Source organism: Halyomorpha halys, unplaced genomic scaffold (genome assembly GCF_000696795.3).
Source record: "Halyomorpha halys isolate HHAL.00 unplaced genomic scaffold, Hhal_1.1 Scaffold202.1, whole genome shotgun sequence".
Lineage (NCBI taxonomy): Eukaryota > Metazoa > Arthropoda > Insecta > Hemiptera > Pentatomidae > Halyomorpha > Halyomorpha halys.
Window position 1 is genome coordinate 68,254 of NW_027116652.1, and position 11,891 is coordinate 80,144.

The 11,891-nt window shown below is 31.4% G+C and overlaps 1 protein-coding gene and 1 long non-coding RNA gene across 6 annotated transcripts in view; one reads left to right on the forward strand and one right to left on the reverse strand.

The window, feature by feature from the left end:
- Positions 1 to 11,891, forward strand: part of LOC106679432 (uncharacterized) — a 205,510-nt gene that overhangs the window by 40,919 nt on the left and 152,700 nt on the right. The window lies entirely within an intron of this gene.
- Positions 1 to 11,891, reverse strand: part of LOC106679431 (transcription factor GATA-4) — a 144,789-nt gene that overhangs the window by 5,568 nt on the left and 127,330 nt on the right. For 2 of the 3 annotated variants that reach the window (XM_067053387.1, XM_067053388.1), the window contains exons 6-7: positions 4,825 to 5,003; positions 1,558 to 1,722 (exon numbers count right to left, since the gene is read on the reverse strand). In XM_067053387.1, the coding sequence (XP_066909488.1) occupies positions 1,558 to 1,722; positions 4,825 to 5,003 (344 nt within the window). Of the gene's footprint in view, positions 1 to 1,557; positions 1,723 to 4,366; positions 4,477 to 4,824; positions 5,004 to 11,891 lie in introns of all 3 variants that reach the window. The other variant, XM_067053389.1, reaches the window with a different exon arrangement.

The window sequence follows — 11,891 nt, forward strand, 5'->3', positions numbered from 1 at the left end:
AGATAGTAAACTTCCCTTTCTTCCCTGAGATACCATACTGATATCAAACCTCATATACCATATACCATATGGATAGTTAAAGAAAAATAACTTAAATCTGTACCGCTACAACTCATGAAGCGTTAGGGGTGCAGTACTTTCTAAGGAAGTACTGTTACTAGACCAGCAGTTGTTCAAGGAGGTTATTTGGTCACAATTACGCTCGACCGCCACATTTTTACCCAATTAAGGGTACCTACTTAATGAGGCTGGCTGGACCTCGGAGGACTCCAACCAAAATCAAGTTACTACTGAACATTTCAAAAATTCTCACGTTAATAAATCCACTGGTATGTTAGTACCTATATTATTATTGGTGCATATAATTAAAATAATTAATATTATGGTTTCATGGTAACAGTTTTTAAAAATAAATGACAAACATTAAATAAATAAAAATAAAACAAAAAAAGAACTATTGTAGTGATATTAAAACGAATAATGTACCACTACAATCCAGAAAAGTTCATGGGCTCAGTACTTTGTAAGGAAGTATAGTTACTAGACCAGCGGTTGTTCAAGGAGGTAATTTGATCAGAATGTTGCTGGACACATAATAAGTTTAGAAATTTTACTATTTTTTTACTTTTTACTAATGAATTTATTACTAATTTCCTAATTTAGGAATTTACTGTTTAGTAAGGGAGGAGATATCTAAAACTACTCCCTTCCTTTTAAGGAAATTTATATATTTTCTTTTTTCTAATAATGTGCAGGGCATGTTAGTGCTTTAATTAAATCATTATCAACTTTACTTGAATAGTGGCGCATCTGACAAGAAAAAAGTTTTGGTTTTATTTTTGAAATGGACGTGTTCCAAAGTTGCTACTGCATACAGAGGTTCCTCTGCAGACTGCCTCAAAGCTATCAGGCTTGTCAAAAAGTAACCACAGTCTATGGTAAATTGTATGTAATACTTCAAAAACAATTTTTTTTTTTTTTTATTTAAATAAAATAAATTATATCCAATTAAGTCTCAACACTCTTTACTTTATTAATATTTCAAATTTTGAACATTTCGGCAAACCTGGCCACCCTCAAGGACAATCTTTTCTACAAATTCACAGCCTCACATCCACCTATTAAAATTTTATATGTTATTTTTTCCAGGTTTAATATCATTAGTCACATTAACTGATGTATGTCACTATTTCATTTAAATATAAATGTTTATAATTACAAATGATCTAAATACTGATATAACTATTTATAAACAATATTGTAGTGTCACAATTACATTTAAATATAAATATTTTTAATTGCAGATAATCTAATTACTGATATCAACAACATTATAATGTCATACATAGTTTAATTTGACTAATCATAATAGACCTGGACCTAATATCCTATAATTTTTTAATTATTGATGTCCATACTACTTGTATTAATAGATGGTCCAATCTTGAATATATCATAAACTACTTGACCATTAGACTCTCTTACTTATTTACTTACGGTTTTATATTGCATAAAGAGATCCAATAAAATACATGAAGTTCATTATTTAAAAAGTACCTGAATGCTATCTTTCTTCATTGCTTGAGGCCTGTTGACTCCATGTAGTTTGAAATACAGTCCACACGCATTGCAAACTGGTTCTCCGACTGAGTTTCTTCGCCATAGGGAGGTCGTACTGGTTCCACAATTAGAACATGTTAATCCAACTCTTCTTGAAGCCGACTAAAATAAAAATATTTCAAATTAGATTTAACAAAAAACATGAATATTCAAAATTATTACTTAATTAAAGAATTACTTTGTCAAGAATTATCTATTACTATTGGCCGACTTATTCTAGTTTTTTTTTGTTTATCATGATAGTAAAAATAAATTTTATTTTTAAATCACAATGATAATAAAAAACTTATTATTTTATTCTTCATTGATTATAGTTCTCTGATATATTATTATTTTGGAACATTGATGATTTTTAAATATAAATAATTCTATTAATTTACATGTACTAATATTCAAGAAAAATGTAAGTATTATTATTGTTACAAAAAAACGATCCGCTATTATAATTACAACTTTTTCTTTGTATATTTTACTTGAAGTAAAATTTTTGATTTTATATAACTTTCATTTTTAATGTATAATTTTTTCTAATAAATTGAAATCTGTCAATTATGGAACAGACAACAAGTGAACTATATAAACAATAATTTAATGACATCAGCTGAGGTGGTGATTTTAAAATGAATTTTAGGAGAGGTGGTTCAGCCTTCATCCAGTTGGTTCAGCCTTCTTTGGGCATTACCCGTTATGTGTGTAGCGGACAACCTCAGTGTTGTGTTTGATTTTTTTTTTTTTTACTTCAAAGAGAGAGTTCTTTTCACTTAATCAGTGAATCATAAAAAACATTTATCTCTTTTCTGATAATAATTTATTCTATCTAACCTGATATCTGAAAAGAGAGTTTTGCCAATTTCTAAAGCTTCACTGAAGCGAGATTTTACATGACAATAGCAGGCCACAGATCAGTTTATAAAAGTTAGTTACTAACTAATATATTTTAGCATATTAGTTACTATATTTTTTGTTGTTCTCTACTATGTTATGTATGTGTTATAATTTTATCTATTTATTATATGCTATGATTTTAAGAATGTATTATATGTAGTGACTAGTTATTTTTGTAGTGGTGTAGCTAGACTATTTTGTGTTTGAAGTAGATTTATTTTTTAGCCCAACATACAAAAAAAAATTAACCTAATATAGTAATATTTGTGAAATGTTTTTTCCTTCTTATTATCTATATTTTTTATTCATCTTTCCTCGATGTTTTGAAGTCCTTGTCCCATCTTGAGGATTACACTACCTTTTTCATAATTTGTTTGTTAATTATATGCATATTATTTGTATGTTGTCATATTTATAATTTTGCATAGAGACAAATTTTGTTTTTTGCACTATCACTTGACTATGTATATATGATATAGGTGTATATATATACATATAAATGTACATATCACCTAAACTGACTAAGTCTCCTTATAAAATAAAGCCTATTATATATATCTATAGAAATTATATGGATATAATTAGCAAGGATGCTAGGAAAAAGTTAATATAATCCTGAAGAAGAGGAAAGGAACCCAAATTATTGAGGAAAAACGAATACAAAATAAAAACAATAAAAAGGAATACAATTAAAGTATTGATGTATTAAGTAAATAGTTTTCCAATAAAAGAATACATTTTGTTGTAAAATATAACTTAAAAACAATAAAATTCTCTCCTAATTAAAAAAATAAATGTTTTTTTATTTTCCATAATGACCTAAAATCCAGTCCAAAAAACATACATCTACAAATAATTAAAAAAATTAGTTTCTATCTTACATAACACAGATACATATTTCTGCTGGTTCAAAATTCTTTTATTAAAGTTATGAATTAGGTAATTTTTTCTCCTTTTTTTTTGTCGCCTGTAATCATCATCATCTTTTATTTACAGCTGGATACTTATCTTTTTAATAGAATGTGTAGTTTTTGTTTCTTTTATATTGTTAAATATGTTGTGAAGTTGTTTTTTCTATCATTTTACTGTGAAAAATATAGATAGCTGAGCTTGGGTGTATTATTTGTTACTAGTTTATATAAATGATTTTCAATTTACTATTACTGTAAAATAACAACAGTGATATATGTAGGTATGTATTTTACAGGCTAACTCTGTTCGGGGGTTGGCCCATAACCAAATAAATATATCATGGATTATAAGTAAAACACATTAATTCAAGATTTTATAGTTTTGACTTATCTGGTTTTTCAAGTCTAAAATGTTTTAAAAAAAATTAAACTCCAAATAATTTAATAAAATCATAAAAATCTGCTTATAAAAATCAAAATTACTGTTTCCATGATATTAAAAAAAAATTGTTATTATCGAATATATCAAAACTTCAATTTTTGACTCAATTTATTTCACTTATTAACCATCGATAATATTATTATTATTATTACTCATTAGACCCGGAGTTTAATGCTGTTTAATTTCTTGTAGTATAAACTTATCAGTAGGATGGACCCTTTAGGAGCAATAAACGAAAAAACAAAAAATATAATTTAAAAAAAATTCGCTATTTTAGTAAATTAATTACTTTAAAAGGTCCCAAAAGAGTTTTAGAATCGTAAGAAATGCTTTTCTGTGTTATGGTGAAAGAAATTAATTTTTAAAATTATTTACAGAGCTATGGATACCTCTCTGCCTGGGTACGCCACTGTGTCTTTCCATGAAAATTATCTCATGAATACAAATACTAAAAATAATAATTATTACTTAAAACTACTTGTTAAAATAATGAAATAAAGTAAATTACCAGCCGCCTGTTGGGTTTGTCGTCGTAAGTAGAGGATACTTGAGATCGAGGGTAGAGAGCTGGGGACGCCTGGTATAACTGTGGCTTGTAGCCGTCACTAACACCAGCCACTGCAACACACAATTTGGGATTACGTTAATGGATTTTATCTTAGCCACGGCTCGCCCCAGCTCTCCACCGCCGATAGCAAAACTTTTACGGTTATGGTTACTAAAGAAAAACTTTGTTAAGTCTAAACCACAATAGTCCACGTTGTTAATGTTAAGATTAACTATAGATAAATTAGCTATGTGAGTATGTGTACGACCTTCTTGAGCCAATATTTGCAAAGGCGTACACATCTCGTCTTTGGAGGGTTGAGGATGAATGTAGAAAAATGTGGTTTAAACTTGAGGACAAAAGCTGGGGGTTCATAACCTTAAAAGTCTTTGCGGCTGTTAGGATTTGCTGGGGCTTACCAGTCGCCTGGGCTGCCTCACCAGAGGCCTGTTCATGCCGTTCATCTTGTGGTAGAGGCCGCATGCGTTGCAGAGGTAGTGGCCGGTACCGTCGCGGCGCCACAGCGGTGTGCTGATCGCCCCGCAGTTCACGCACTCCCGGCCCTCGTTGTAGCACTCCATCGAGCCGTCCGCTCCACCTAGAAGTTCTCATCGATAATGCCATTTCTTTATGTATCGCTATTATCTGCCTCTTGCGGAATCAGTTCTATTTTATCTAACTCTAAATAATCATATTCCCGATAAAGTTGCAAAACATTGGATAACTTGTATAAGTCTCAGTTTATTCGTGTTAGCATAATTATTATGTTTACCAGCGGAACGGCCCCTCCCCGTTCCAATAATCCACTAGCGTAAGCCAACCCAGTTTACAACCTTCATTGGACCCCTCACCTAACCTTATAATGCCAAAAGGCAATCCAAGGTATCCTTCATACCCAGCTATACATATAGCATACCTCCTATATGTACGTACTAAATACCAAATAAAATCTTTACAGGAGGGTACGAAAAAAAAAATATATATATGTTTAAATTTAAATTCATTTCTCTATTATATAAAAAAAAAAATTAGTGATCACCGGTTAACATTTTATTTTACTACGAATTGAAAATTTAGCCCTAAATAGTTGAAAAAAATTCAAACTAGACGGCGAGTTGAAGACTGATATTCTGAACAATTAGAAAAGAAATTGTAGCACAATATATTTGTATTTATTACACCATATTGGAAAAATAACAAAAAGTCCTGGCGTACGCGGATAACATTGTGATCCTAGGAAGTAATCAAGATGGCAAGCAAAGACTCTATTAAGAGAAGCAGAGGAACTCGGCTTGCAATTAATGAAGATAAAACAAAATACACGATTGTAAGCCGAAAAATCCTCAGGTACACTACCGACTCCGGTACCTCCCCATCCAGTTAGCATCAGATGTAACCCCTCAAACCAGTAGGGTTCTTAGGAAAGACGAGAAGGCGTCGCATATCGTCGGACATGTCACAACCCTCGGGGCCAGTGGCAGATTTACGACCGGCCTAGTCGAAAGCAGATGATACATCTATTAGTGGCGTACGGTTGCCCGGAGGGACTCCGCAAACAACTTGTACAAATTAGTTAGTTAGCATAGCCTTTGGAGGGAATTAACTGGTTCCTATAGTAACAAATGCTTAGTACAAAATTAATCGGTTGAGACTTAGTAAAAAACTTTGTTGTAGGATTTTTTTTAAACCACCTTTACAAATACAGAATAAGATGATAAAATCTGCTAGATATAATCTGCTAGATAAAATCTCATATTTATAAGAAAACGAATATACAGGATTTTTTAAAGTTAATCTGAACAGACGATAAATTGTTGAATTTAACGTTCTTAAAAAGAGACAATTGAAATTTGCAGGTTGAGGATACTCGTTTAATTTACTGAATATTTACCAAAGATGAATTTCGACTTTATTAAACTGATATTTCGAAATATGTCAACATTTGGTTGCTTGAATCTAGAAATCATCAGTTTTTCTAAATTTTATTTTGTTTAAATAAAAATATTATAATTATAATAAAAATTTAAAATTATAGCTAACTTATTTCATTTAATTGCGAAAACTTTATTAAAAGTGGCTAATGTATTATAAATTGTATTGTATTGTAATTGGCAATTCAATAATTATTTTTTTCTAATTTAAATATGATATTTTAGAAATTCTTCAATTTACCAAATAATTTCAGTGGAATGCTATTATGCAATTTATTTTTTATTTATCTTTATTTAGTCAAATTATTGATGGTGTGAGTAATTAATTATATCATTAAATATTCATTACTTTCAGATATGACCCTTAAAAGAACTACGCTTAATTAGCTAAAAAATAATCAGTGACTAATATTGTTACATAATGGATTGAAATAACAACACAGCACTTACGTGATATTGTCCCTGAATACTGAAACCTGCCGAGGTGTCATAGTTAGTGACTAATTATTTTTAGTTTGTAGTATTATTTTAGCCTTTATTTTTTCGTCAAAATGCGCACATTAACGCAAGTAACCCAAGAAGTAAGAAATAAGGATAGAAACGAAAGGACCAAATAGGTTGGGAAATAATGTCTGCGGTTTAGCTAGGTATAAGATTTAATAAGACCAAGTATATACACATAAAGAGTATGTGCTATTTAAAATTTTAATATACTCGTATTAAAAACTACAGGTATCCAAGGAAAATAATATATGCATTAGCGTTGTGCACATTACGGAAAATCATTCACCAAAATGATATTTTCTGAATGGCGTACGAAAAGTAGTGAGAATTAAAAAAATAAATAATAATTTTGTTCAATTTTATTATTTATTTTGTCACCATCAGACACTTTATTAGACAACAGCGTGCTTTCTGTGTTCTTGTAAAAAATTTTTATTATTCTTTTTCAGGCCATTTCTGACATACAAAAGGAGAAGAGGACAATCTATAGGTAACCAACCTATTATAACTGTGGTTAGGGATATATTTCATTTTGTGGGGCCATCACGAAATAGTAGTCGAACCTCTCAGGCCGAAATCGAACTAGCGTCGCTGTAGTAATGAGGCAGGCAAGGTAAACGTCTTAACTCCCTTGGCCACAAATGGCAAGTGTTACTTGTAACTTGTACATTATACTAAAAATGTACATTAAAAGAAATGTGAAAGACGTGCGCGTTGGGGTCCTGGGTCCAAGAGCTACCGGTTCGGAAGTTATGGGTTCGATTCCCATCTGAAGCAGTTAATATTCATCTCTCTGCAGTCTTGAGAAATGATGTATGTATGATGGATGTAGCCCCCAAGGGTTGGTAATAAGGACCGTTATACCCACTAGCCGGACTAGACCCCACCAGTACCAGTACATGGAACAAAGTTTTCTATCACTAATAAAATTCCACCAATCGAACTGTGTATCGCCCACCCTCCTGCCCAGCGCCCGAGCATCTCACTAATTCTAAGAGAAACTAAGTTTTACTGTATGCATATATTTTTATAAATAAATTAATTTACTTGGAGGTCTTTGTTTTATAATATATTAAACTTTTAAAACTCATATTGTATGTATAAAATATAATTCAAAATTGTCTGTTGATTTATTTGAGACGTTTCATTTTCCGTTACGAAACAGCCCATTGCATCTCGATAAGGCTCCTTCCGCCTCCAGCTAGACTTCTTCTTTCCAGTAATTAACGTACATTCCTCGGACGAGAAGATCCTGGGCTAAGCCTTGGAGGTAACTGCCCGTAAAGGGTACACCGGCCTGGAGAGATATGGAAAATGTGGGCTCACGGGCGAGCAAACACACCTGAGCCGCTTACATCCGCCCTTATCAGAGGCTAAACATACGTTAGCTACGAACCTGCCCACCTCTACAACTAGCTATATCGGCCAGGAATATTTTAACTTAAACTTAACCTACACTTGGTCCTGATACTATATCCCTTAATAGTATTATACTTATCCCTATAGGATAGATCCACTACCAAATTCATTTGGAAAACTCTCACACAAGTATGAAATGACTCTGCTCATCTTTTACACTACTTCGTGTATTCACGAGACAAATACGAGAAACTTTCAATTTATTAGAAAAAGTTTATCAATTATCGAACCAGATTAAATTTGCAAAATGTGCAATTTTTGCTATATTGTGGCAATTTAACGTTGTTTTCTATTATACATTTAGTAAATTTGATGTAATATCATTATGGTATAATATAGGCATGTAGAGAAACCACCCATTGATAGCAAACTAATTACAGTTTTACATTCGAAGATCTTAAGGCCTATCTTATTTTCATACGCCTCAGAGGATTGTCAGGAATGGAAGAGGAAGAAAGGTTAGAAACTTGTGGGTATGGGTTGTTTGAGAGTTTATGATGGAAGGATTGATATCTGGCTCGGGATAGATCAGTTACTTATGGAACATTAGGGTCTTTATGGATGATTTTATTTGTGATAAAATAAGTAGTATTGAGGATTTTAGGATGGATTTTGGATTGTAAGGATTGGATACGAGAAGAATTCAATGATTTAGTGGAGCCCCAAAGCTCAACTCCGTATGTCCAGATTGGCCTTATTACAGTCATGTAGATCAGTCTTTTGTAATGAATTGGAAGTTTAGACCGTTTATCTATTAAGTGCTGTAATAGTCGGAATCGACTTGCAGTTTCCTGACTTTTCAGTCTTGTGTGAGGATTCCAAGTTGAATTCACTAATTAAATATACAAAATGATCAATCGATTTAGATTATAATTAGGAACCAGCAGCGACCTCAATAATGTAGTGGCAAGCACTGTCCAGTCGATGTTACGACCTTAGTTCGCGCAAATCGAAACCATGCTCATGATATTTCTGTTTGCTTGGCAAGATCACGAATTGTACAATTTAGTTATTTTACATTTTTTTTTTTTTTTTGCATAAGTGCTTTCATAAGTTATTTTCTGAATTTTATATTCACATCGTTTTTTAGCTTTGTATTTATCTTAAAATATTTATTACATTTTCAAAAGAGCACTTTAATTTGTAAAATGTTTAAGGAAAGGTGAAAATATTAGATGAAAAATTATCCTAATCTAATGTTGCATGATAATTTTTTTTTTCAGTTTTGATAGAAAACGATCTAAGGGAGAAGGATCAACTCAGTTCTTCCAAATGAAATAAATAACCTTAAAAAATAATCTGGTGCGTTACGCGCATCACACAATTTTCACCTACTGGCCTACTTTGATTTCAAATTAACTTACTCTAGTTTCAGAACAGATAATATAGTAGAAAAACAAAAGCATAGCATTTTAAAGTTTTTTCTTAAACATTCATTCATTGCTTAATTATTATAGAATTAATATTGATAAATACTAAGAATGATTTTATGGAGTCGTCAACTGAATGGTTCATATGCAGGTTAAGTGAAATTAAAAGTTATTTATTTAACAACTATAGTGACAAAAAAAAACGTCATCAGAATGCCGAAACAGAGGACTCCTAACCTGAAATTTAAAAAATAGGCTTTTAATTTATAATAAATGAATGACCTGGGCAGAATAGCCTGCAAAAGTAACTCTAAATTAATGTGAGGAAGAAATTATAATTGAAGATGTCCTTGAGGATGGCTAAAATGGCCGGAACGTTGGACTGGTAAAAAATAAAAAGTGTTGAGACAAAAAAGGATACAAATTTTTGATTTATTTAATAAAAAATAAGTGTTTTCAATGATTCGAATTTCTGTCCAGGTTTTTGAAGAATTTGAAGGCAGGAAACAAAATATGCCATTGCTTGAAAATACGGTCTTTACTTATAACTTAAAGGAAAGGAACAGTTTTTTTCCTAAAATGTCACACATGTTCTTCCTCTCAAGTCTTCAATTACGTTTTGTAGAATCACTAAGTCCAGTTTAACCATAGTTATGTTTTATAATTATTAATTTAATTAGCGGCTGTATGTGGAAGTTGAGAACTATAATGAAGATGAGGCTGATATATATTAAGGTTGGAGCTGATGCGGCCCCCGACTCAAGTTACCCCGGGCGTGCTGAGCTCGCACCGGCAGCGGCGGCCCCTTTGCCCCGGTCCACACTGTCATCAGCGGAAACCTGTTTGTTTTTCATTTGCCATCGATCGAGTCATCACTTTCCTCCTTAATGGCTCCCATTCAAAGCCACTTAGGAATTCGGCCGGCCCTTGGCTCTTTAGTTGGAATATTTAGAATCCGTCCGAGAGCCGCAGGAACCTTCACGTCCTAGGAAGGATTACGACAGGAGGATCAGTTGTTGGTTAACGTCCTGGGATAAAGCATTGCCGTCATTGATACCAAGTCTATTTATAAAATAAATTTAACCAGTATTCGTTATAGAAAATAAAAATATATTTAGGTGCGCACATCACACGAATTTTACTTACTCCCCTACTTAGTGTTGACATTAATTTCTGTTCGTTTCAGAACACATACATTTATATTATTGCTATTGCTACTCTTATTTCCAGATATTTTTTTTACAACCTATCAAAATGTTTCTTCTTTAGTTAATTAGTAAATTGTTTCATATTTTATATTTATTCATTCTTTATTGCTACCAACTAATAATGGATGGTTAATTATTTGAAATAAAATAAAACTAGTAATATTTTGGAGATTAAAATGTGCAATATTAATTTTAAACAACTAAGAATAATTAATGAATAAAATTTATATTATATTTATGTTTTTGTTGCCAGACGGGAGTTGAATTCAAAAACAGTATAAAAAAAAAAAGTTTTGTACCGTCAGTTTTCTATTTTTTTAAGAACCTTAAAATTAATCATAGGCCTTATTACACAGATTTAGGAACTTGATAAGCCTAAAAAAATCTTACATTTTTCTCATGACTTAATTATCACAGATTTGGTATCCCACGTTACCGAAGTCAAATTTTTTAGGGTTCTTGCATTTATGTTCAATATCAGATCCGAAAATATTGGCCTTTTGATGTGAAATAGGAAATATATGTATTATCCGTGTTGTGTAAAAGTGCTAACTCCAAGAGTTGGCAATTATCATTTTAATGGTCATTGATACTTACTAGCTTAAATAAGATACTAAGGAATGTTCCAGGTTCTCAAAAATATAACACATTGTTGAGTTTTTATTTATAAACGATTCTCCATAACTGATAAGATACAAAATATACTCTTCAGGAATTTATTTGATCGCACTTTTTTGCATTAAACTAACGATATAATTTAACAAAATTTTGGCATGTAGTTGATATACGGATCGCTAGTCCGAAAACAAAATTTAATTTATTTACAAAGAATTATCAGTGACAAAATTATATGGGTATTCTTGAAAACGATGGCTGAGACGATATTTCTCTAATATGATACTTTGATTTTTATTTATTTAAATGTGGAATATTGTTTGTTGACCGAATATAATTAATTGTAGGAAAACGGCACAAGTGGTGGTGAAGAAGATAAAAAGAAAAATACACTTTATTAAACATTTTGGGTTGCCTTATACACAGCATAATTATGACT